Source organism: Coregonus lavaretus, assembly GCF_964263955.1.
Source record: "Coregonus lavaretus genome assembly, chromosome: 33".
Classification (NCBI taxonomy): domain Eukaryota; kingdom Metazoa; phylum Chordata; class Actinopteri; order Salmoniformes; family Salmonidae; genus Coregonus; species Coregonus lavaretus.
In genome coordinates, this window is record NC_140020.1 from 7,886,985 (window position 1) to 7,914,693 (window position 27,709).

At 45.7% G+C, this 27,709-nt stretch overlaps 1 protein-coding gene across 1 annotated transcript in view; it reads right to left on the reverse strand.

The window, feature by feature from the left end:
- The window catches only part of LOC311108319 (lysophospholipid acyltransferase 2-like), a 71,207-nt gene that overhangs the window by 17,086 nt on the left and 26,412 nt on the right, over positions 1-27,709 (reverse strand). Inside the window, exons 2-3 of the mRNA XM_084150947.1 lie at positions 18,476-18,621; positions 4,086-4,163 (exon numbers count right to left, since the gene is read on the reverse strand). Coding sequence (XP_084007073.1) covers positions 4,086-4,163; positions 18,476-18,621 — 224 coding nt within the window. The remainder of the gene's footprint in view (positions 1-4,085; positions 4,164-18,475; positions 18,622-27,709) is intronic.

Consider the following 27,709-nt stretch of genomic DNA (forward strand, 5'->3'; position numbering starts at 1 on the left):
GATGTGGTGCTATGGTGATGTGGTGCTGTGGTGCTGCATGGCATTCTCATGACAATTAACATGAATGATGAGCCTCATTAAGTGGTTTGGTAACAGAGCCTAATGAGACTGATACAGGATATGTTACGCTACACAGCCTCTGCATTAATGACAGTAAAGAGAGAAGGGGGAAATAAAAACAGAACACATGGATGACAACAGGGAATCCGGGTATATCAGTCAAATAATGACGTTCAACTTCCTTGTCATGTTTCTCTTTAAGGTGACAAAATCCCATAATCATCCCAGCAGGATATAGAGCAGCTTGTGTCTCAGCCAGTCAGCCAGACAGCCAGTCAGCCAGCCAGTCAGCCAGCCAGTCAGCCAGCCAGTCATTCTGTCAGCCAGTCTGTCAGCCAGTCTGTCAGCCAGTCTGTCAGCCAGTCAGCCAGCCAGCCATTCTGTCAGCCAGCCATTCTGTCAGCCAGTCTGTCAGCCAGCCAGTCTGTCAGCCAGCCTGTCGCCAGCCAGTCTGTCAGCCAGTCAGCTAGTCAGTCAGCCAGCCAGTCAGCCAGTCATTCAGTCAGCCAGTCAGCCATCCAGTCAACCAGTCAGTCAACCAGTCTGCCATCCAGTCAGCCAGCCACACACCTGCTCCTGCTGTCTCATTATTGAGCAGAGCGGGGATTGGTGGGCTCTGTGTTGATCTGTATGCACTAGCTAAAGCTTGGCATGTCCTTGACACATCTCTCTCCATCTTTCTTCCTCCCTCTTTATCTCACTCTCTCATCCTCATCTACACCTAGCCTACCCTCTTCTTTCTTTCTTCCTTTCTTTCTTTCTTTCTTTCTTTCTTTCTTTCTTTCTTTCTTTCTTTCTTTCTTCTTTCTTTCTTTCTTTCTTTCTTTCTCTCTTCTCTCTCTCTCTCTCTCTCCTTCCCTCCCTCCCTCCCTCTCGCTCTCCCTTCTCTCTCTTCATCTCTCACTCTTCCTACCTCTCCCTCTCTATTGCCCTCTCCATCCCTCTCTCTTCCCCTCTCCCTCTCTCTCTCTTCCCCTCTCCCTCTCCCTCCTTCTCTCTTCCCTCTCCCTCTCTCTCTCTCCCCTCTCCCTCTCCCTCCTTCTCTCTTCCCCTCTCCCTCTCTCTCTCTTCCCTCTCCTCCTTCTCTCTTCCCCTCTCCCTCTCTCTCTCTTCACCTCTCCCTCTCTCTCTCTTCCTACCTCTCCCTCTCTCTCTCTTCCCCTCTCCCTCTCTTTCTTTCTTCCTCCCTCTCCATCTCTCACTCTTCCCCTCTCCCTCCTTCTCTCTTCCCCTGTCCCTCTCTCTCTCTTCCCCTCTTCCTCTCTCTCTTCCTACCTCTCCCTCTCTCTCTCTTCCCCTCTCCCTCTCTTTCTTTCTTCCTCCCTCTCCATCTCTCACTCTTCCCCCTCCTCCTTCTCTCTCTCTTCCCCTCTCCCTCTCTCTCTCTTCCCCTCTTCCTCTCTCTCTTCCTACCTCTCCTCTCTCTCTCTTCCCCTCTCCCTCTCTCATCCCCTCTCTCTTCCCCTCTCCCCTCCTTCTCTCTTCCCTCTCCCTCTCTCTCTTCCTACCTCTTCCCCTCTCCCTCTCTCTCTCTCATCCCCTCTCTCTTCCCCTCTCCCTCTCTCTCTCTCCCCCTCTCCCTCTCTCTCTTCCTACCTCTCCCTCGCTCTCTCTTCCCCTCTCCCTCTCTCTTTCTCATCCCCTCTCTCTTCCCCTCTCCCTCCTTCTCTCTTCCCCTCTCCCTCTCTCTCCCCCTCCCCTCTCTCTCTTCCTACCTCTCCCTCTCTCTCTCTTCCCCTCTCCCTCTCTCTTTCTCATCCCCTCTCTCTTCCCTCTCCCTCTCTCTCTTCCCCTCTCCGTCTCTCTTCCCCTCTCCCTCCCTTCCTCTGCTCTGAACTCAGTAAGGAGGCACAGTGGATATAATGGCCCTGCTACTCACAGACAGCCTCCCAAATGGCACCCTATTCCCTATTTAGTGTACTACCAGAACCCATAGGGGATGGAAATAGGGTGCTATTTGGGACATAGTCCCAGACAGCTGTACAGTCAGTACATGTGCACAACACACACATCCCCATAGGGAGGAAATAAGTGTGTGTGTATATGTGTGTGTGTGTTAGGCGAGACATGTTTCAAGTCTCTGGGAGTACACCACACTCTCACAGTCTGTTCACACACTCCGTGGCGATGACGCATGCAGTCGAGCTCCCTGCAGACCACTAAGGTCAGGATAGAGAGACTCGGGTGGAGGAGGGAGGACAATTGAGAGAGGGGATGAGGGAGGAAAGGGAGAGGGGAGAGGAGGGAGGAAAGGGAGAGGGGAGGGGAGGAGGACAGGGAGAGGACAGGGAGAGGACAGGGAGGGGGGGAGGACAGGGGAGGGGAGGGGAGGAGGGAGGAAAGGAGAGGGGAGGACAGGAGAGGGGAGGGGAGGGGAGGAGGAGGACAGGGAGGGGGGGGACAGGGGGAGGGGAGGGGGGAGGGGAGGGGGAGGGGAGGGGGGAGGACGGGGGGAGGGTGGGGAGTACAGGGAGAGGGAGAGGGGAGGGGGGAGGACAGGAGAGGGGAGGGTGGGAGGACAGGGAGAGGGGAAGGTGGAGGACAGGGAGAGGGGAGGGGGGAGGACAGGGAGAGGGGAGGGGGGAGGACAGGGAGAGCCCCAGCTGGGCTAGCAGAGGATAAAGACGGGGTGAGCTGGAGGAGGCTCATATGCTTTGATGCTCATTTGTCAGAAAACAACTGGTGGTGGATGCAGCCAGCAATAACACACAGGAGATCAAAGGGAAATAAGAATTAGAAGACGTTATTACAGTGATCATGAAGCCAGAGAAAAACAAAACATGTCTGCCAACAGCTGGTAAGCAACAGGATGGAATGATGGCCATGATAGCCTCCTCTCTCAATCATCATTATCTCCAGGTCAGCTTTCAATCCCTCATCAGGGATGGATCCCAAATGGCATCCAATTCCTTATATAGTGCACCACTTTTGACCAGAGCCCTATGTTCAAAAGTAGTGCACTATAAAGGGAATAGGGTGCCATTTGGAACGCACCCCAGAATGCTTACGCCGGAGCCTTACAAGTCACTTCCCCTCTCAGACAGACAGGAACGGATCTTTTCACTTCATTAGCGACAGGAGCTGCTAGCCAAGACGTCTCAGTTAAGTATTCCAGGACATGCTGCTGTATGTATCTATTAGTACACCTGGGGTTAGTGTAACCGGTGTGAAATGGCTAGCTAGTTAGCGGTGCGCGCTAGTAGCATTTCAATTAGTGACGTCACTCGCTCTGAGACCTTGAAGTAGTTGTTTCCCTTGCTCTGCAAGGGCCGCGGCTTTTGTGGAGCGACGGGTAACGGTGCTTTGAGGGTGACTGTTGTCGATGTGTGCAGAGTGTCCCTGGTTCGAGCCCAGGTAGGGGCGAGGAGAGGGACGGAAGCAACACTGTTACATTGATGCTGTTGACCCGGATCACTGGTTGCTGCGGAAAAGGAGGAGGTCAAAAGGGGGGTGAGTGTAACCGGTGTGAAATGGCTAGCTAGTTAGCGGTGCACGCTAGTGGCATTTCACCGGTGACGCTACGCACGCACATACGCATGTACGCACACACGCACGGCTCTCACATATAAAGAACGTATGATTAATCACACTTTTGCTGCTCCAATTACCTTATTAAATTCAGAGGGAAATGTGTTCCAATGACCTCTGCGTGTAACAGTTAGATATACATTTGAAAAATAAAAGCGGGCGGCTGCAGTGGGCTGCTAGCATATACAGGTCGACACACGGAGAGTGATTTCTGAGAAGTGAAGAAGTGGCTGATGGGAAACACAGTGTGTGATGTTGGGATGATGTTGCGAGTCACTGTGTGTGTGTGTGCATGCCTCTCCTGGGTGTTTTGAACATTATTCGTCCAAAAGCAGCAGCCACGGCCGCTCTGGAGTCAGTCCAGCATGACATCTGTAGCCAATCTGCACATCATAATTCAGATAGGCCTTCATAGATTACTCAAACCCTGGACAACACACAAGCACAGGCACTAGAACACACAGACACAGAACTAGACACAGACACACTGGACTTACTTGTGCATGTGTTCTACTCCAGTGAGGATCATGATGCCATAGGTGAGCCCACTCTGAACCAGGAAGTGGAGAGCATACCTGAATACAGAGAGAGAGGGGATTAACTGTTTATAATCAATCACAGACATAATATCCACTATTTCTCCATCCTCGATGTCTTCCATTCCCTCCACCCTCGATGTCTTCCATTCCCTTCACCCTCCATGTCTTCCATTTCCTCCACCCTCCCTGTCTCTCCTTCCCTCCATCCTCGCTGTCCCCTGTGCCATATACAGTGCCTTCAGAAAGTATTCATACCCCTTGATTTATTCCACATTTTGTTGTGTTAGAGCCTGAATTCATTTTCTCACCCATATACACAAAACACCCCATCATTACAAAGTGAACACATGTTTTTGGAAATGTTTGCAAATTTATTGAAAATTAAATACATAAATATCTCATTTACATAAGTATTCCAACCCTTGAGTCAATACATGTTAGAATCACATTTGGAAGCGACTACAGCTGTGAGTCTTTCTGGGTTAGTCTCTAAGAGCTTTGCACACCTGGATTGTACAATATTTGCACATTATTATTTTTTTAATTCTTCAAGCTCTGTCAAGTTGGTTGTTGACCATTGCTAGAAAATTCATTTTCAAGTCTTGCCATAGATTTTCAAGCCGATTTAAGACAAAACTGTAACTATGCCACTCAGGAACATACAATGTCGTCTTGGTAAGCAGCTCCAGTGTATATTTGTCCTTGTGTTCTAGGTTATTGTCCTGCTGAAGGGTGAATTTGTCCCATCCTCAGTTCTCTTATCACAGCCATTAAATTCTCTAACTGTTTTAAAGTCAACATTGGCCTCATGGGGAAATCCCTGAGCGGTTTCCTTCCTCTCCGGCAACTGAGTTAGGAAGGACGCCTGTATCTTTGTAGTAACTGGGCATATTGATACACCACCCAAAGTGTAATTAATAACTTTACCATACTCAAAGGGATATTCCATTTATTTTGCCCATCTACCAATAGGTGCCCTTCTTTGCGAGGTATTGGAAAACCTCTCTGGTCTTTGTGGTTGAATCTGTGTTTGAAATTCACTGCTTGACTGAGGGACCTTAGAGATATTTTTATGTGTGGGGTACAGAGATGAGACAGTCATTCAAAAATCATGTTAAACACCATTATTGCACACAGAGTGAGTCCATGCAACTTTTTATGTGACTTGTTAAGCACATTTCTACTCCTGAACTTATTTAGGCTTGTCATAACAAAGGGGTTGAATACTTATTGACTCAAGACATTTCAGCTTTTCATTTTTAATGAATATGTAAAAATTTAGAAAAACATAATTCCACTTTGACATTATGGGGTATTGTGTGCAGGTCAGTGACAAAAAAATCTACATTTAATGAATTTTAAATTCAGGCTGTAACACAACAAAATGTGGAAAAGGTAAAGTGGTGTGAATACTTTCTGAAGGCACTGTATGTGCCTGACAGAGTAATGGGCCAAGATTCATGTGCCCAGTCTGCCTAGAGAGAACCATTTGTCCCTGGCATCAAACGCACATTAACTTCATTTAACACACATTCACAGATTACACACACAAAGATTACACACACATTCACCGATAACACACACTCAACAGCATGACTGGGCCACAGTAGCAAATTAGCAATGCCATAGTGGATAAACAATACATCATAAGCACATAATTTAGTGATACAAATCATTTATCCAGTCCTTGTTTCCATTAAAGACGTTTTGTCTAGTTTTGGCGTCATTTGGCCACGTGTCATTTTGTGGACACAAAGATTGCAATGTTTGCATGCCATTTTGTGGCAGGGAATTCATTTTTCACAACGTACAGCATGCTACAAACGGCGCCCCATAAAAATGTGACCCTGACTCCCTACATAGTGCACTACTTTTGACCAGAGACCTATGGGAATAGGGTGCCGTTTGGGACGCACCCCCTGTAAATATGTGTGTGGGTCTAATTAAATCCTAGAGTTTACAGTGTTACAACTAAACGTCCTGGCACTCAGTCCCTGGCTGCATCCAAAATGGCACCCTATTTCCTATTTAGTGCACTACTTTTGACAAGGGCCCATTGGGCTCTGGTCAAAATAAATGCACTATGTAGGGAATAGTGTGCCATTTGGGGACGCAGCCCTCATTTGCATCAGGCCCCATCGGTCCATCGACCTGTTCGTCTTATTAAAGCAGATATGTTAATGAGAGAACTCTTTTAGCAGCGCTAATAAACATGGATTCAGCCCTGAGTGGAGAGCACTGGTCGGTGAAGAGTCCAGCAGCATATTGGCCTGATGATATATCTATTGGCGTACACATATTGGCATGTCCTCCCTTGGTACCCCATTAATCAGGTTAGAGAGGGGGGAGTCCCATTTAGGTCATTTTATACACAAACACACACAAACACACGGACTCAGTGGCCTACTTTATTTATTTCACTCATTTAACTGTACTTGGAGGCAGTCAAGATAACTTTTTCCAAATGCTAGCTTGTAAAAAAAAAGTGCTTGCTTAAAATTCTATGAAATGTTTCAGTAACAGTTACCAAGAGGCAGCATGTCAATACTCTAATTGTCCCACTACCTATCACATCCATCCACAGTCCTACTAAGTCATTCCAGGGAGTACCAGTACCAGATCAATGTGCAGAGGTATGAGGTACTTGAGATAGATATGTACATGAAGGCAGGGTAAAGTGACTTGGCATCAGGATAGATAATAAGGGTAAAATAAAGCAGCAAATGATGAGTGTAAAAGTGTGTGTCTGTGTTGTGTCGGGTTTTGTGTGGGAGTGTCAATGTAGTGTGTGTGTGAGTGAGTGAGTGTGTATATAGTGTGGATATATACAGTGCCTTCAGAAAGTATTAAAACACCTTGACTAATTCCACATGTTGTTGTGTTACAGCCTGAATTCATAATGGGTTATATAGATTTTATTTCTCACCCATCTACACACAATACACCATATGACAAAGTGAAAACATGTTTTTACAGTATTCACTCCCCTGAGTCAATACATGTTCGAATCACCTTTGGCAGCGACTACAGCTGTGAGTCTTTCTGGGTAAGTATCTAAGAGCTTTGCACACCTGAATTGTACAATATTTGCACATTATTATTTTTTAAATCCTTCAAGCTCTGTCAACTTGGTTGTTGATCATTGCTAGAAAGCCATTTTCAAGCCTTGCCATAGATTTTCAAGCCGATTTAAGTCTAAATTGTAACTAGGCCACTCAGGAACATTCAACGTCGTCTGGGTAAGCAACTCCACTGTATTTTGTCCTTGTGTTTTAGGTTACTGCTGAAAGGTGAATTTGTCTCCCAGACAGAAGCAGATTTTCCTCTAGGATTTTGCCTGTGCTTAGCTATATCCCATATGACAAGCTTACCCATAACATGATGCAGCCACCACTATGCTTGAAAATATGAAGAGTGGTACTCAGTGATGTGTTGTGTTGGATTTGTCCCAAGCATAACGCTTTGTATGCAGGACATAAAGATAATTTATTTGCCAAATATTTTGCAGTTTTACTTTAGTACCTTACTGCAAACAGGATGCCTGTTTAGGAATATTTTTTATTCTGTACAGACTTTCTTATTTTCACTCTGTCAATTAGGTTAGTATTGTGGAGTGACTACAATGTTGTTGATGCATCCTCAGTTTTCTCCTATGACAGCCATTAAACTCTGTAATTGTTTTAAAGTCACCATTGGCCTCATGGTGAAATCCCTGGTTTCCTTCCTCTCCGGCATCTGAGTTAGGAAGGACACCTGTATCTTTGTAGTGACTGGGTGTATTAATACACCATCCAAAAACATTATTCCACTACTTAAGGGTATTGTGTGTAAGCCAGTGACACAAAATCTCAATTTAATCCATTTTAAATTCAGGCTGTAACACAACAAAATGTGGAAAAAGTCAAGTGGTGTGAATAATTTCTGAAGGCACTGTATAGTCTAGTGAGTGTGCGTAGGGTCAGTGTAAAGATAGGGTCAGTGCAGATAGTTTGGGTAACCATTGACTATTTAGCAGTCTTATGGCTATTTAGCAGTCTTATGGCTTGGGGTTAGAAGCTGTCTTGGAGCCTGTTGGTCCGAGAGCCGATGCTCCGCTACCGTTTGCCAGACGGTAGAAGAGTGAACAGTCTATGGCTTGGGTGGCTGGAGTAACTTTTTCAGGCCTTCCTCTGACACCACCTGATATAAATCAAATAAAATTGTATTTGTCACATACACGTGTTTAGCAGATGTTATAGCGGGTGTAGCGAAATGCTTTTGCTTTTAGCTCTGACAGTGCAGTAACATCTAACAAGTAATATCTAACAATTTCACAACATATACCCAATACACACAAAACTAGTAAGGAATGGAATTTAAGAATATATACATATATGGACAAGCAATGACAGAGCGGCATGGACTAAGATACAGTAGAATATTATAGAATAGAATACAGTATATACATATGAGATGAGTAGTGCAAGATATGTAAACATTATTAAAGTGGCTAGTGATTTCAATAGGCAGCAGCAGCCTCTAATGTGCTAGTGATATACAGGTCCTGGATGGCAGGGAGCTCAGCCCCTGTAGCGCTTTGTGGTCAAAGGCGGTGCATTTGCCATACCAAGCCGTGATGCAGCCAGTCAAGATGCTCTTTATTGTGCAGCTGTAGACGTTTTTGAGAATACAAGGGCCCATGCCAAATCTTTTCAGCTTCCTGTGGGGGAAAAGGCGTTGGCGTGCCCTCTTCACGACTGTGTGGGTGTGTGTGGACCATGTTAAGTCCTTAGTGATGTGGACGCCAAGGAACTTGAAGCTTTCGACCAGCTCCACTACAGCCCCGTCGATGTGGATGTGCTCACCCGTCTTTCTCCTGTAGTTAACGATCAGCTCCTTGGTCTTACTGACGTTGAGAGAGAGGTTGTTGTCCTGGCACCTCACTGCTAAGTCTCTGACCTCCTCCCTGCAGGCTGTCTCATCGCCGTCGGTGATCAGGCCTATCACCGTCGTGTCGTCAGAAAACTTGATGATGGTGTTGGAGTCGTGCGTGGCCACGCAGTCGTGGGTGAAAAGTGAGTACAGGAGGGGACTAAGCACACACTCCTGAGGGGCCCCTGTGTTGAGGGTCAGCGCAGCGGAAGTGTTGTTGCCTACCCTCACCACCTGGGGCCGGCTCGTCAGGAAGTCCAGGATCCAATTGCAGATGGAGGTGTTCAGTCCCAGGGCCCTGAGCTTAATGACGAGCTTGGAGGGGACTATGGTATTGAACGCTGAGCTGTAGTCTATGAACAGCATTCTCACATAGTTATTTCCCCTCTTGTCCAGGTCAGAAAGGGCAGTGTGAAGTGCAATTGAGATTGCGTCATCTGTGGATCTGTTGGGGCGACATGTGAATTAGAGTGGGTTGATGTGTGTCATGACCAGCCTTTCAAAGCACTTCATAATTACAGATGTGAGTGCTACAGGGCGATAGGTTTCCTTGGAGCTCTTGGGACTGGGACAATGGTGGTCAGCTTGAAACATGTTGGGATTACAGACTGGGAGAAGGAGAGATTGAAAACGTCTGTGAAGATACTTGCCAGCTGGTCTGCACATGCTTTGAGAATGCACCCTGGTATTCTGTTTGGCCCTGCGTCCTCGTGATTGTTAACCTGTTTAAAGATTTTGCTCACATCGGCCACGGAGAGCGAGATCACACAGTAATTCGGAAAAACAGGGGCTTTCACGCAAGACACAGTGTTGTATTCCTCGAAGCGAGCATAAAAGGCATTTAGCTCGTTTGGGAGTTCTGCATCACTGGGCAACTCCCGGATGGATTTCCCTTTGTAATCTGTTATCATCTGCAAGCCCTGCCAAATAATAGGATTCCACCTTCCTCCTATATTGTCCTTTTGCATGTTTGATGTCTCGTCGGAGGTCGTAGCGGGCTTTCTTGTATGCGTCCATGTCCGTGTCCCGTTCGTTGTAAGCGGTAGCACTAGCCTTTAGCCCAGCTCGGATATTGCCTGTAATTCATCGTTTTTGATTTGGATACATTCGTATAGTCACTGTGGGGATGACATCGTCTATGCAATTATTGATGAAGCCTGTGACTGTTGTGGTAAACTCCTCAATGCTATCGGATGTGTCACGCCCTGACTTATGGAACTCTTGTATGTTGAGTCAGGATGTGGAGATCTATGTTATTGTGTTTCTATGTTTGGCCGGGTGTGATTCCCAATCAGAGGCAGCTGTCGCTCGTTGTCTCTGATTGAGGATCATACTTAAGTAGCCTGTTTGTAATCATTAGTTGTGGGATCTTGTTCTGTGTATAGGCTTGTATGGTGTTTAGCCTGAGGACTTCACGTTACGTTGTTTTGTTGTTTTTGTTTGTGTGTTTATTTTATAAAATAAACATGTATGCATTTCACGCTGCGCCTTGGTCTGACCCGTTCATCAACGACCGTGACAGAAGATCCCACCACCAATGGACCAAGCAGCGTGCCCAGGAGGAGCAGAGAGTATGGACTTGGAGGGAGATAAGAGAGGATCTGGCCAAGCAGATGGAGGCCCTGAAAGGGATCAGGGGGGAGAAGGAGAGACAGCCCCAAGAAATGTTTTGGGGGGGGCTAAAAGGGTGGTCGGGGATCGACAGAGAGGAGCCCCGACCACTGCACTCGTGGGGGCTCAAGGAGGAGTCCTCACTGGAGGAGGACAGGGCGCGGAGTGTAAAGGACTGGTACAGTCGTAGACCTCCAGCGCCGGTTCCCAGTCCGGTACGCCCCGTACCTGCTCCCCGCACCAAGCCAGTGGTGTGTGTCCCCAGTCCGGCCCGGCCCGTTCCTGCTCCTCGCACCAGACCAGTGGTGCGTGTTCCCAGTCCGGCCCGGCCCGTTCCTGTTCCTCGCACCAAGCCAGTGGTGCGTGTTCCCAGTCCAGTACGCCCCGTACCTGCTCCCCGCACCAAGCCAGTGGTGTGTGTCCCCAGTCCGGCCCGGCCTGTTCCTGCTCCTCGCACCAGACCAGTGGTGCGTGTTCCCAGTCCGGCCCGACCCGTTCCTGTTCCTCGCACCAAGCCAGTGGTGCGTGTTCCTAGTCCGGTCCGGCCCGTGCCTGCTCCTCGCACCAGACCAGTGGTGCGTGTGTCCAGTCCGGCACAGCCCGTGCCCGTTCCACCGGTGCCTGATCCAGCTCCGGTCGGTTGCTCCACTCCGGAGCCAGAGCAGTCCGCTCCACCGGTGCATAGTCCAGCTCCGGTCAGCGGATCCACTCTGGAACCAGAGCAGTCCGCTCCACCGGGGTCCAGTCCAGCTCCGGTCAGCAGCTCCACTCCGGAGCCAGAGCAGTCCGCTCCATCGGTGCCCAGTCCAGCTCCGGTCAGCGGCTCCAGTCCAGACCCAGGCGTCAGCCCCTCTCCAGGTTCGGGGTCTCCCACACCAGGGTCCAGACAGGGCTTGGTGCATCGTGGGAGGAAGGAGAGGGGAAGCAGCGCGCCGAGGTCCAGACCAGACCAGGGGCGCAACGGGGAGGCTGAGAGAATGAGGTCATCACGCCCGGAGCCGGATCCGCCTCCGAGGCGGAATGCCCACCCGGACCCTACCCTGTTATGTCAGGTTTGTGCGGTCGGAGTCCGCAACTTTGGGGGGGGGGGGGGTACTGTCACGCCCTGCCTCATGGGACTCTTGTATGTTGAGTCAGGGTGTGGAGATCTATGTTATTAGTTCTATGTTTACATTCTAGGTATTGTGTTTCTATGTTTGGCCGGGTGTGATTCCCAATCAGAGGCAGCTGTCGCTCGTTGTCTCTGATTGGGGATCATACTTAAGTAGCCTGTTTGTAATCATTAGTTGTGGGATCTTGTTCCGTGTATAGGCTTGTATGGTGTTTAGCCTGAGGACTTCACGTTATGTTGTTTTTGTTTGTGTGTTTATTTTATAAAATAAACATGTATGCATTTCACGCTGCGCCTTGGTCTGACCCGTTCATCAACGACCGTGACAGGATGAATCCCGGAACATACAGTGGCTTGCGAATGTATTCACCCTCTTTGGCATTTTTCCTATTTTGTTGCCTTACAACATGGAATTAAAATTGATTTTTTGGGGGTTTGTATCATTTGATTTACACAACATGCCTACCACTTTGAAGATGCAAAATATTTTTTTGTGTGTGAAAAAAAAACAAGAAATAAGACAGAACTTGAGCGTGCATAACTATTCACCCCCCCCCCCCCCCCCCCAAAGTCAATACTTTGTAAAGCCACCTTTTGCAGCAATTACAGCTGCAAGTCTCTTTGGGTATGTCTCTATAAGCTTGGCACATCTAGCCACTGGGAGTTTTGCCCACTCTTCAAGGCAAAACTGCTCCATCTCCTTCAAGTTATACAGTACCGCATCCTGTTTATGTTTAGCCTCAGCCCAAACTTTGTTGCCATTACCAGCTGTTGTCTTAGCTCTCTCGAATAACACCTGTGATTGCTTTATGCCTCTCTCCCATGTCAATATGCCTTGCTTATTGCTGTTTCAGTTATTTCTTATTGTACTATTTCACTGTAGATCCCCCAGCCCACCTCAACCTGCCTTAGATAGCTCCTTTGTCCCACCCCCCACACACGCGGAGACCGACTCAATCGGTGCCTCCAGTGATGCTATCTCTTTCATCGTTACCCAACGCTTAGGTTTACCTCCACTGTACTCATATCCTTCCATATCCTTGTCTGTACATAATGCCCTGAATCTATTCTACAACGCCTGGAAATCTGCCCCTTTTTTTCTTTGTACCCAATGCACTAGAAGACCAGTACTTAAAGCCTTTAGCCGTATCCTTATTCTACTCCTCCTCTGTTCCTCTGGTGATGTAGAGGTTAACCCAGGCCCTGCAGCCCCCAGTATCACTCCTACTCCCCAGGAGCTATCATTTGTTGACTTCTGTAACCGTAAAAGCATTGGTTTCTTGCATGTTAACATCAGAAGCCTCCTCCCTAAGTTTGAGTTATTCACTGTGTTAGCACACTCCACCAACCCTGATGTTCTAGCAGTGTCTGAATCCTGGCTTAGGAAGGCCACCAAAAATTCTGAAATGTCCATCCCCAACTACAACATTTTCCGTCTCGATAGAACTGCCAAAGGGGGTGGGGTTGCAATCCACTGTAGAGATAGCCTGCAGGGCTCTATCATACTATCCAGATCTGTGCCCAAACAGTTTGAGCTTCTACTTCTAAAAATCCACCTTTCCAGAAATAAGTCTCTCACTGTTGCCGCTTGCTACAGACCCCCCTCGAGCTGTGCCCTGGACATCATATGTGAACTGATTGCCCCCCATCTATCCTCAGAGTTTGTACTGCTTGGTGAACTAAACTGGGATATGCATAACACCCCAGCCAACCTACAATCTAAACTAGATGCCCTCAATCTCACACAAATTATCAACGAACCTACCAGGTACAACCCTAAATCTGTAAACATGGGCACCCTCATAGATATCATCCTGACAAATTTACCCTCTAAATACACCTCCGCTGTCTTCAACCAGGATCTCAGCGATCACTGCCTTATTGCCTGCGTCCGTAATGGGTCCGCAGTCAAACGACCACCCCTCATCACTGTCAAACGCTCCCTAAAACGCTTTAGCGAGCAGGCCTTTCTAATTGACCCGGCCCGGGTATCCTGGATGGATATTGACCTCATTCCGTCAGTAGAGGATGCCTGGTTGTTCTTTAAAAGTGCTTTCCTCTCAATCTTAAATAAGCATGCCCCATTCAAAAAATTCAGAACTAAGAACAGATATAGCCCCAGGTTCTCCTCAGACTTGACTGCCCTTGACCAGCACAAAAACATCCTGTGGCATACTGCATTAGCATCGAACAGCCCCCGCGATATGCAACTTTTCAGGGAAGTCAGGAACCAATATACACAATCAGTTAGGAAAGCAAAGGCTAGCTTTTTCAAACAGAAATTTGCATCCTGTAGCACTAACTCCAAAAAGGTTTGGGACACTGTAAAGTCCATGGAAAATAAGAGCAACCCCTCCCAACTGCCCACTGCACTGAGGCTAGGAAACACTGTCACCATCGATAAATCTACAATAATCGAGAATTTCAACAAGCATTTTGCTACGGCTGGCCATGTTTCCACCTGGCTACCACTACCCCGGCCAACAGCTCTGCACCCTCCGCTGCAACTTGCCCATTTCGACTCTGTCAACCACCGCATTCTTATTGGCAGACTAAATAGCCTTGGTTTCTCTAATGACTGCCTCGCCTGGTTCACCAACTACTTCTCAGATAGAGTTCAATGTGTCAAATCGGAGGGCCTGTTGTCTGGACCTCTGGCCATCTCTATGGGGGTGCCACAGGGTTCAATTCTCGGGCCGACTCTATTCTCTGTGTATATCAATGATGTTGCTCTTGCTGCTGGTGACGCTCGGATCCACCTCTATGCGGACGACACCATTTTGTATACATCTGGCCCTTCATTGGACACTGTGTTAACAAACCTCCAAACGATCTTCAACGCCATACAACACTCCTTCCGTAGCCTCCTTCTGTTCTTAAACACTAGTAAAACTAAATGCATGCTCTTCAACCGAACGCTGCTTGCACCCGCCCACCCGACTAGAATCACTACTCTCGGCGGGTCTGACCTAGAGTATGTGGACAACTACAAATACCTAGGTGTCTGGTTAGACTGTAAACTCTCCTTCCAGACTCACATTAAGCATCTCCAATCAAAAGTTAGATCTAGAATCGGCTTCCTATTTCGCAACAAAGCCTCCTTCACTCATGCACGATCACTGCACCTGTACACAGCCATTCTGAAATTAGCCCACCCAACTACCTCATCCCCATATTGTTATTTATTTTGCTAATTTGCACACCCAGTATCTCTATTTGCACATCATCTTTTCCACATCTATCATTCCAGTGTTAATACGAAATTGTAACTATTTTGCACTATGGCCTATTTATTGCCTTACCTCCATAACTTACTACATTCGCACACACTGTATATATATTTTCTGTTGTATTTTTGACTTTATGTTTTGTTTACCCCATATGTAACTCTGTGTTGTTGTTTTTATCGCACTGCTTTGCTTTATCTTGGCCAGGTCGCAGTTGTAAATGAAAACTTGTTCTCAACTGGCTTTCCTGGTTAAATAAAGGTGAAATAAAAAATAAAAAATAGTTGGATGGGTTCCGCTGGTGTACAGCAATCTTTAAGTCATACCACAGATTCTCAATTGGATTGAGGTCTGGGCTTTGACTAGGCTATTCCAAGACATTTAAATGTTTCCCCTTAAACCACTCGAGTGTTGCTTTAGCAGTATGCTTAGTGTCATTGTCCTGCTGGAAGGTGAACCTCTGTACCAGTCTCAAATCTCTGGAAGACTGAAACAGGTTTCCCTCAAGAATTTCCCTGTATTTAGCGCCATCCATCATTCCTTCAATTCTGACCAGTTTCCCAGTCCCTGCCGATGAAAAACATCCCCACAGCATGATGCTGCCACCACCATGCTTCACTGTGGGGATGGTGTTCTCGGGGTGATGAGAGGTGTTCGGTTTACATAGCGCTTTCCTTGATGGCCAAAAAGCTCAATTTTAGTCTCATCTGATCAGAGCACCTTCTTCCATATGTTTGGGGAGTCTCCCACATGCCTTTTGGCGAACACCAAACGTGTTTGCTTATTTTTTTCTTTAAGCAATGGCTTTTTTCTGGCCACTCTTCCGTAAAGCCCAACTCTGTGGAGTGTACGGCTTAAAGTGGTCCTATGGACAGATACTCCAATCTCCGTTGTGGAGCTTTGCAGCTCCTTCAGGGTTATCTTTGGTCTCTTTGTTGCCTCTCTCATTAATGCCCTCCTTGCCTGGTCCGTGAGTTTTGGTGGGCGGCCCTCACTTGGCAGGTTTGTTGTGGTGCCATATTCTTTCCATTTTTTAATAATGGATTTAATGGTGCTCCGTGGGATGTTCAAAGTTTCTGATATTTTTTTATAACCCAACCCTGATCTGTACTTCTCCACAACTTTGTCCCTGACCTGTTTGGAGAGCTCCTTGCTCTTCATGATTCCACTTGCTTGGTGGTGCCCCTTGCTTAGTGGTGTTGCAGACTCTGGGGCCTTTCAGAACAGGTGTATATATACTGAGATCATGTGACAGATCATGTGACACTTAGATTGCACACAGGTGGACTTTATTTAACTAATTATGTGACTTCTGAAGGTAAATGGTTGCACCAGATCTTATTTAGGGGCTTCATAGCAAAGGGGGTGAATACATATGCACGCACCACTTTTCCGCTATTTATTTTTTAGAATTTTTTGAAACAAGTAATTTTTTTCATTTACTTCACCAATTTGGACTATTTTGTGTATGTCCATTACATGAAATCCAAATAAAAATCAATTTCAATTACAGGTTGTAATGCAACAAAATAGGAAAAACACCAAGGGGGATGAATACTTTTGCAAGGCACTGTATCCCAGTCTGTACTAGCAAAACAGTCTTGTAGCCTCGCGTCTATTCATCCGACCACTTCCGTATTGAGCGCATAACTGGTACTTGCTGTTTGAGCTTTTGTTCATAAACAGGAAGCAGGAGAATGGAGTCGTTGTCAGATTTGCAGAAGGGAGGGCGAGGGAGGGCCTTCTATGCATTTAACCTGAGTGGCTACTTAACCTGATAGCATCAGATGTGAACAAACACAACATAACCATCTGGTTGTAGCTCCGCAACAAACTCCTGTCTAAGGTTTCACACAACCAAACTCCCAAACAACCCCTGCTTACAGAAATGACAGTGATCAGATTATGGAGCAGCGGAGCAGAGTGTGTCGAATGGGGGTATTATTTTCCCCTCTAATCGACCTGTTTGGCCATCACAGCATACAGTGCCTTCGGAAAGTATTCAGACCCCTTGCCTTTTTCCACATTTTGTTACGTTACAGCCTTATTCTAAAATGGATTAAATTTGGGTTTTTCCTCATCAATCTACACACAATACCCCATAACGACAAAGCAAAAAAGGTTTTTAGAAATATTACATTTACGTAAGTATTCAGACCCTTCACTCAGTACTTTGTTGAAGCACCTTTGGCAGCGATTACAACATTGAGTCTTCTTGGGTATGACGCTACAAGCTTGGCACACCTGTATTTGGGGAGTTTCTCCCATTCTTCTCTGCAGTTCCTCTACTGCTCTGTCAGGTTGGATGGGGAGCGTTGCTGCACAGCTTTTTTCAGGTCTCTCCAGAGATGTTCGATTGGGTTCAAGCTCTGGCTGGGCCACTCAAGGACATTCAGAGACTTGTCCCGAAGCCACTCCTGCGTTATCTTAGGGTCGTTGTCCTGTTGGAAGGGGAACCTTCGCCCCAGTCTGAGGTCCTGAGTGCTCTGGAGCAGGTTTTCATCAAGGATCTCTCTGTACTTTATTCAGTTCATCTTTCCGTCGATCGTGACTAGTCTCCCAGTCCCTGCCGCTGAAAACATCCCCAAAGCATGATGCTGCCACCACCATGCTTCACCTTAGGGATGGTGCCAGGTTTCTTCCAGATGTGACGCTTGGCATTCAGGCCAAAGAGTTCAATCTTGGTTTCATCAGACCAGAGAATCTTGTTTCTCATGGTCTGAGAGTCTTTAGGTGCCTTTTGGCAAACTCCAAGTAGGCTGTCAGGTGCCTTTTACTGAGGAGTTGCTTCCGTCTGGCCACTCTACCATAAAGGCCTGATTGGTGGAGTGCTGCAGAGATAGTTGTCCTTCTGGAAGGTTCTCCCATCTCGACAAAGGAACTCTAGAGCTCTGTCAGAGTGACCATCGGGTTCTTGGTCACCTCCCTGACCAAGGCCCTTCTCCCCCGATTGCTCAGTTTGGCCATTTTCAAAAATGTCAAAAAACCTGTTTTCGCTTTGTCATTATGGGGTATTGTGTGTGGATTGCTGAGGATTATTATTTTTGAAATCCATTTTAGAATAAGGCTGTAACATAACAAAATGTGGAAAAAGTCAAGGGGTCTGAATAGTTTCCGAAGGAACTGTATAGAGTGTAGCTCAACGCACGGTTATAAAAACTAATTTCAAAAGTTTGTTTTAGGAAATCAATCATTTCAAATGTCATGGTATATCATTGTAGGTAAAAATGCCATAAGGATAATTTAATTTAATTTAATTTAGACAGAGGTTTTCATTGTTAAAGGAGCTACACATAGGATGTTTTAGAATAAAATAATAAATCTATGTGTAGCACCTTTAAAATAGGCCTACAGCACTCACTCAGGTAATCAAATACTAACGTCCATTCGGATATCCGGATATTCGATTAACTGTGCCCATCCCTAGTCTGTGTGTGTGCGCGTCCATGCATGCGTGTGTGTCCGTGTGTGTGTGTAGCGAGACTCACCAGCCGAAGCAGAAGAGAGCAAAGTAGAATCCCAGTAGCGTGGCCACCACATGTCTGACGAAGGGACTGGTCATACTGGGGTGGAGATAGAGACGGAACCAGAAGGCTGTCAACAGGGCAAACAACTGGCACACCACAAAGTTGACCTGGAGCAGAGTAGAGACGGAGTGGGGGTAGAGTAGAGAAGGGGGGACGGTGGACGGGGAGGGAAAGAGAAGGGAGGGGAGAGGAAGAGAGAGAGAGAGAGAGAGAGAGAGAGAGAGAGGGGGGGGGGGGGGGGGAAGGAAAGGGAGGATGGAAGGAGAGAGATGCACACATTGTTATTTTGTTGTGGATGGCATGTGTTCATTTTCAGGACCATGATTTTGTTGTGGGCGAGAGATGAGACACACTGTGAATTTGGGATTAATTTAAAATCCCTTCAGATGATGAGATCAGAAATCCAATGTTAACAGAGTGTGGGTTCGATTAGACGTGCAGTAACTGACAGTGAAGATAACACATTCACGGAGATGTCTGAACAAGGATAAGCAGCACTAGCAGATTCTAGTTCAAAATGACAGCTTCATCATCTTGCTGTTTACGTTACATGACAGCTAAAATAATATTGCCATGCAACCACACACACACACATACAGTGCCTTCAGAAAGCCATAAGACTGCTAAATAGTCAATGAATGGTTACCCAAACTATTTGCACTGACCCTACGCAGTGGCAACCCATCATTCAGGGCAGGTGGGACAGAGCCCCACATGTTTTGAATGTTATTTTGGCATTAATACGTGTCACATGTCAGTTTGCAAACAATGTAAGCTAAAAGATTCAAGCCCCTTGGGTGCTGCCATAGAGTTACATTAGAAGTGCCCATCCAAGAAGGCTCAAGATCATTGGCCACAGAAAAAATTACGTCAAATCACATTATATCTACAGTAGCTTTGATTGGACTGATCATGTCAACATCATACTTTCAAAATCTTAGCTAGCTAGAAGGATTACTTTTATACTATTCCAGGTATTCCTTAAAGAGGTAGGGTTTCAAGTGTCTCCGGAAGGTGGTCAGTGACTCCGCTGTCCTGGCGTCATGGGGGAGCTTGTTCCACCATTGGGGTGCCAGAGCAGCAAATAGCTTTGACTGGGCTGAGCGGGAACTGTGCTTCCGTAGAGGTAGGGGGGCTAGCAGGCCAGAGGTGGATGAACGTAGTGCCCTCGTTTGGGTGTAGGGTCTGATCAGAGCCTGAAGGTAAGGAGGTGCCGTTCCCCTCACAGCTCCGTAGGCAAGCACCATGGTCTTGTAGTAGATGCGAGCCTCAACTGGAAGCCAGTGGAGTGTGCGGAGGAGCGGGGTGACTGTTAACTCGGAACTGCAAAATCTGACTTCAGTGAGTTCAAGACAACTGGGAACTCTGGGAAAAACAAGCTCCGACTGGGAAAATACGTTTTGAACGGTCAACCAACTCGGAATTGTAAATCCGGAACTTGGGCCTCTTTCTAGAGCTACGACCTGAAGATCACTGACATCATCATGATTCAACCTTGTTTTTTTCCGAGTTCCCAGTTGTCTTGAAAGCAACATAAATCCAGAGAATGCCAGACTTTGATTACAAAGTTTGATGACAAGATTTGCCCACAAAGGACCGCCGCCCCACCTTCCTGTTCATGTGAGCACAGCACAAAAAGGTGAGTCCAAAAATGTATTGTATGCTGCTGCATAAATTATGTAATATGCCAGGGAGATATGTATACTGTAGCTAAGAAAGTAATACTAAGTGTATGTTGTGTAGTAAGCTGTTAGTAGCCCATGTGCCTCACCCTAATAATTTGGTCTATTTTCCCCTCTTAATTTGGTGGTGCACATGTAGCCTATAAACTGTTTTAGAGAAATGTAATCATTGAATATTGTAAGAGCTTTCATTGTCTGCTTATATGCCCCCTTTATTTATCCTACGGTTCTGACTTGGTGTACAGGGAGAACACTGTAAGAACGGCCCATGTTCTGAATTCTGTCACTGTACATTTCAAAAGTGCAGAACAAATAGTTATATTGACTACGTCCATCCTAGCTCGCTCATTAATGTCTTAATCAAAATTACGGATTGCCTCTTATTCGCTTGTCGTCCCCTTATGCCATAGTTTGTACATCTCAATTGTCAGTAGAAACCACATTTGTTTAAGCAAGTCAGCCATATCAGCTATGTTTTTTTAAAAGGCAGTAAATGAGGCTGAATGAACTGTTTCGCTGCCAGACAAGGCTCCGCTGATAGCCAGCTGTAGCAGTGGTAAGGTGTTGGGACTGCTGTTGGGACTCTGCTGTTGGGACAGCTTTATGTAGGCCCTAACAGTTTGTGGGCACCGTTTGTCACCGTTATAGTGCAATAAATGTATATTTTGTTTGCCCCACCAAGATTTACATGCTAAAATCTCCACTGACCCTACTCACACTCACTAGACTATACAGTGCCTTCAGAAATTATTCACACCACTTGACTTTTACCGCATTTTGTTGTGTTATAGCCTGAATTTTAAATTGATTAAATTAATATTTTTGGTCACTGGCCTACACACAATACCCCATAATTTCAAAGTGGAATTATGTTTTTATAATTTTTTTACTAATTAATTAAAAATGAAAAGCTGAAATGTCTTGAGTCAATAAGTATTCAACCCCTTTGTTGTGGCAAGACTAAATAAGTTCAGGAGTAAACATTTGCTTAAGAAGTCACATAATAAGTTGCATGGACTCACTCTATTTTTTAATAACTACCTCATCTCTGTACCCCACACATACAATTATCAGTAAGGTCCCTCAATCGAGCAGTGAATTTCGAACACAGATTCAACCACAAAGACCAGGGAGGTTTTCCATTTCCTCGCAAAGGGCACTTATTGGTAGATGGGTAAAAAAACAAAAACAGATTGAATATATCCCTTTGAGCATGGTGAAGTTATTAATTAGACTTTGGATGGTGTATTAATACACCCAGTCACTACAAAGATACAGGCGTCCTTCCTAACTCAGTTGCCGGAGAGGAAGGAAACCAGGGATTTCACCATGAGGCCAATGGTGACTTTAAAACAATTACAGAGTTTAATGGCTGTCGTAGGAGAAAACTGAGGATCAACAACAATTTAGTTTTGTAACAACAAAATGTGGAATAAGTCAAGGGGTATGAATACTTTCTGAAGGCACTGTAGATTGTGCTCCAATCCAAAGGCAGCTGCCTGCTGTATACCTGCCTCCAGAGGCACCTACCTTTGTAGGTAGCACTTTTTCCAGTAGGTAACCGACATTTGAGACAGGATTTGAAGGCAGCCTTTTAAGGTACCCTGGGATTGGGACACGCCAATTTTGACGTCCTGCTTTGAAATGCTCCCATCCGTGTCAATTGGGACACAGCCATAGCCTGGTTAACCAGACTGAATGCCGTTTCACTTGGTTAGCGCAGCTTTCAGTCTGGTTTAAGCAGGCTCCCGTCACACATGCTAAGGATACTGGGTAAAGATGTAGTCCTAAAGGACAGAAAGAAGGATGAGATGTGACTCACATTCTGCGTCCCAAATGGCACACTAATTCTTATATAGTGCACTACTTTTAACCAGAGCCCATGGGGCTTTGACCACCACCTATAGGGCTCTGGTCAAATGTAGTGCACTATTAAATGAAATAGGGTGCCATTTGATACGCATCCAAAGCAGGGGCCTGGGCAGCAACACCTGGCTACCCAGGATGCCCTGTAACCCAGATAAAACCGGCGTTCCATTAGCTAATATGCCAAAATGCTATCAAGAGCATAGTGGAGCCACAGTAACACACCACGTGAGTCTGGACATCACATACATCCACACACACAGGGATGCACACACACACAGGGACGTGCTTGCTTATACACACACACACACACACACTGACTAACCAAAGCAGCGTCCTGAGGCCGGTGTGAGCTGAATACCGATGAGCTGGCAGGGATACAAGAGGGGACACCCGTGCTCTCCCTCACTCTCTCTCTTTCACTCTCTCCATCTCTCCCTCTATCTTCCTCTCTCTTCCTCTCTCTCCCTCTCTCTTCCTCTCTCTTCCTCTCTCTTCCTCTCTCTTTCCTCTCGCTTTCCTCTCGCTTTCCTCTCTCTTCCTCTCTCAGGATCAAAAGGTCACCAGACTGGGAGGTTGTCCAGCTCGGGGTCAGACAGTCCGTCCCCTCTGATCCAGCTCATCATCGCCCCACTGAAAGCCAATCCCCCTCATCTGAACTGCAGCTCTGCTACCCTGTAATGAACAGCACATAGACAGAGGGGTGTCCCAAATGGCACTATATTTCCCTATATAGTGCAACTCCTTTTGACCAGAGCCCATACGGATTATGGTGCAATTTGGGACACAGTGGGAGAGGCTGGCACTGGCCCTGGTTTAAGGACAGAACTTCCATCTGTCAAACTGTTCTTTTAGGAAATGGTAGAAGCTAGTCATTATGGGGGATTCTTGGCAGCGTGTAGTGGTTGCAACGCCCCTATGCCCCGGGTGATTCGATCTGCTGCCTAGCAAAGACTAGGAGAGGCCGTGGCATCCATCTGAACTCTAGCATTTACCAAATAACAGAAAGGTCTGTGCCAAACCAAGGATACTAGTACTAGGATACTAGGACTTAACTCACAGTACAGGCTGTCAAATATACACAAAATGTATACATTAATATCACAGACTCATAGCTCGAGTCATGCTTTCCTTAGTTCACATTCTCACCTTCTCACCATTCTACCAGAAGTAGGGACAGAAGCACAAAAACATGCTGTCAAATATACTTATGCTATATTAGACTCATGGCTGGAGTCATGGTTACCACCTCTCTGCAACTACTTCATCATTCAGACTCAGACACTAGCCTAGATGAGGATCATTTCACACCATCATGTCTCATTTTAGTACGAACCTCTATAGAGCCTGAGGAGTTCTGGGTTTTGAGCAAGACGTATGTCATCTCAAATGACACATTGTCCCTTTAGTCTTTCAGACAATTTTTGACTTCCAATTGTCTGTTCTGTCTCTGCTATGGCCTGCTCTGGTCTCTATGTGCCTCATACTCTGTCCATCTCTTTCTCTGTTATTTCTCTATTTTCTGTCTTGTCTTGGGGCTTTCTGTGATGCGTGGGTGCGGCCAGTCGAAGCACCGGAACAACGCGTAATATTTTACCACGAACACTGCAGCAGAAGCGTTCCTCTTTCTTCCGCGTGAGGCTACAATACATTGAGTTTCCCGGGGAAGATGTGAAGAGCTGGGGAAGATGAGAAGCGCTGGGGAAGATGTGAAGCGCTGGGGAAGCTGTGAAGCCAGCTGGAGAAGGTGTGAAGCGCTGGGGAAGCTGTGAAGAACTAGGGAAGCTGTGACGCCAACTGGGGAAGCTGTGAAGCTCTGGGGAAAATGTGAAGCGCTGGGGAAGCTGTGAAGCCAGATGTAGCCTATTGCATGATTGTGTTTATGAGTTGGTTATTAAAGAATGTAAAACAATGTTGTGTATGTTAACTATTGCATAAATGTGTTCACAAGTATTTTACCTGGATAGATCCTTAGTATAATAGCCTGTACAGTCAACTCAAAATATGGTATTCTGTTCTTTTGAAATAGCCTACATTTTCCGTATCATAATGAGACTAAATGAAAACACAAATGGATTTGGTGACATTTTCCTATATTAAATGGACATATTAGACTGTTAACATGTAGGGGGAAAGGCAGACATTTTATATAAACATTGGATTTCTGTGGTCTGAATTTCATAATAATTTCGTTTTCAGGTGGTAGGCCTACCCATGTGTCTCTCCTCACTCGGAAAGCCTGCTCACTGATGTCAATACCAAAGCTGTGACTTGATTGAATTGGAATTATGTGAATAATGATAATGATGGTGAGAGACCCATATGAACACGTTTATTTTAGGCCATATAAAGAAAAGCTATGCATGATTTAATGAAAAGAAGCTAACAGAAACAACACTGTTTCACATTCTTTAATAAAATACTCATAAACAGAAACAGGCAATTGGCTATACAGCTGGCTTCACAGTTTCTCCGCCAAATAGGCCTACAAGGAAACTCGATGTATCTCGACAACGTTGAGTGTGCTCGACAAAAAGACACGTGAGCGCGGCCGGTCATGCCTGTCTAACCAGGCTGGGGAGATATGCATCAACAGTCTGCAGACAGACTTCTGGTCTCTGGACCATGTCGCTGGCTGCCACAAAGACCGTCACTCAAACCTAATCACAGTGATTCACTGTGTCCCAATTGGCACCCTATTCCTTACATTGGGCTCTGGTCAAAAGTAGTGCACTATATATGAAATAGGGTGCCTTTTAGGACGTATGCTTCTATACCGAGAGGGAAAAAGTGGTCACGTGGTGTTTACTTAACAGGAAGCTGACACAATCTGCATTACACTGAGGATATGTCCCAAATGACACCCTATTCCCTATACAGTTTTGTACACTACTTTTGACCAAGTAGTACCAGGATATAGGGGATCGGGTGCTATAAGGGCTGCAGCTTGAGAAGCTAAAGGTCTCACCTCCTTCAGTTCCATCCAAAAAGCATCCTGCCATTATCATCAAGCAACAGCTCCAGTAAAATGGAACTAGAATGTGAAACCACTTGGTCAAGATGAGGTGGATGTGTAGGCCTTATTACAGACTGGAGGGGTGGTTGTGGAAGAGAGGCTGAGGGGAAATTGCCAGTCATTCCCCTCCACAACAACATACATCCTGCATTTATTTACTAAATCTATGTTATCACATACAAATGCTACTCACAATACCAACAGCAAACCATTGACTAAAATAGACACCGAAAAATTCAATAATTGAAGCAAAACATTTACAGTAAAACTTTCACTACCCCCGTGTAGCTCAGTTGGTAGAGCATGGTGTTTGCAACGCCAGGGTTGTGGGTTCGATTCCCACGGGGAGCCAGTATGAAAATGTATGCACTCACTAACTGTAAGTCGCTCTGGATAAGAGTGTCTGCTAAATGACAAAAAATTTAACAGTACACTATTCCCCTCAGAGTTTCCTGTGTAACATCATGCATAAAGAAACTCACTTGGAGATTACTCAGGCCTACTCTATATGTGCATCCCTACAGGCCTGATTTAATGACTGTGTTTTGTTTCTATGTAAACAGTGGGCTGCCTGGCTCCAAGCAACTACTGGGTGTGGAGTTTGCCTGAGGCATCTGTCCGACAACTAAAAATGAGAGCAAGACAGCTATTTATAACTAGCATTGCATTACAACCTGTAATTTAAATTGACTTTTATTTGGATTTCATGTAATGGACATACACAAAATAGTCCAAATTGGTGAAGTGAAATTAAAAAAAGAACTTGTTTCAAATAATTCTAAAAAATTAATAACGGAAAAGTGGTGCGTGCATATGTATTACCCCCTTTGCTATGAAGCGCCTAAATAAGATCTGGTGCAACCAATTACCTTCAGAAGTCCACCTGTGTGCAATCTAAGTGTCACATGATCTGTCACATGATCTCAGTATATATACACCTGTTCTGAAAGGCCCCAGAGTCTGCAACACCACTAAGCAAGGGGCACCACCAAGCAAGCGGCACCAAGAAGACCAAGGAGCTCTCCAAACAGGTCAGGGCAAAAGTTGTGGAGAAGTACAGATCAGGGTTGTGTTATAAAAAAATATCAGAAACTTTGAACATCCCACGGAGCACCATTAAATCCATTATAAAAAATTGGAAAGAATATGGCACCACAACAAACCTGCCATGAGAGGGCCGCACACCAAAACTCACGGACCAGGCAAGGAGGGCATTAATCAGAGAGGCAACAAAGAGACCAAAGAAAACCTTGAAGGAGCTGCAAAGCTCCACAGCGGAGATTGGAGTATCTGACCCAACACCTCTCATCCCCCCGAGAACACCATCCCCACAGTGAAGCATGGTGTTGGCAGCATCCTGCTGTGGGGATGTTTTTCATCGGCAGGGACTGGGAAACTGGTCAGAATTGAAGGAATGATGGATGGCGCTAAATACAGGGAAATTCCAGAGATTTGAGATTGGGACAGAGGTTCACCTTCCAGCAGGACAATGACCCTAAGCATACTGCTAAAGCAACACTTGAGTGGTTTAAGGGGAAACATTTAAATGTCTTGGAATGGCCTAGTCAAAGCCCAGACCTCAATCCAATTGAGAATCTGTGGTATGACTTAAAGATTGCTGTACACCAGCGGAACCCATCCAACTTGAAGGAGCTGGAGCAGTTTTGCCATGAAGAATGGGCAAAAATCCCAGTGGCTAGATGTGCCAAGCTTATAGAGACATACCCAAAGAGACTTGCAGCTGTAATTGCTGCAAAAGGTGGCTCTACAAAGTATTGACTTTGGGGGGGGTGAATAGTTATGCACGCTCAAGTTTTCTGTTTTTTTGTCTTATTTCTTGTTTGTTTCACAAGAAAAAATATTTAGCATCTTCAAAGTGGTAGGCATGTTGTGTAAATCAAATGATACAAACCCATCAAAATATCAATTTTTATTCCAGGTTGTAAGGCAACAAAGTAGGAAAAATTCCAAGGGGGGTGAATACTTTCGCAAGCTACTGTAAACATACAGGTTTAGAGACTGGAGAAGACACACATAAGACCTAGTATGACTAGCATTTTATTAGTTTTCTAGTCTTCAATAATAACCCCACATTATCCGTGAGCAATAGTTGATTTTTTAAATTTATTAGGATCCCCATAAGCCGACGCCAATGGCGACAGCTAGTCTTACCGGGATCCGACACATAATGAAAAAGACATTACAGACAAAATACATTACAATTTACATACAATACCAGTCAAAAGTTTGGACACACCTACTCATTCAAGGTTTTTTCTTTATTTTTACTATTTTCTACATTGTAGAATAATAGTGAAGACATCAAAACTATGAAATAACACATATGGAATCATGTAGTAACCAAAAAAGTGTTAAACAAATCAAAATATATGTTATATTTGAGATTCTTCAAAGTAGCCTCCCTTTGCCTTGATGACAGCTTTGCACACTCTTGGCATTCTCTCAACCAGCTTCATGAGGAATGCTTTTCCAACAGTCTTGAAGGAGTTCCCACATATGCTGAGCACTTGTTGGCTGCTTTTCCTTCACTCTGCGGTCCAATTCATCCCAAACCATCTCAATTGGGTTGAGGTCGGGTGATTGTGGAGGCCAAGTCATCTGATGCAGCAC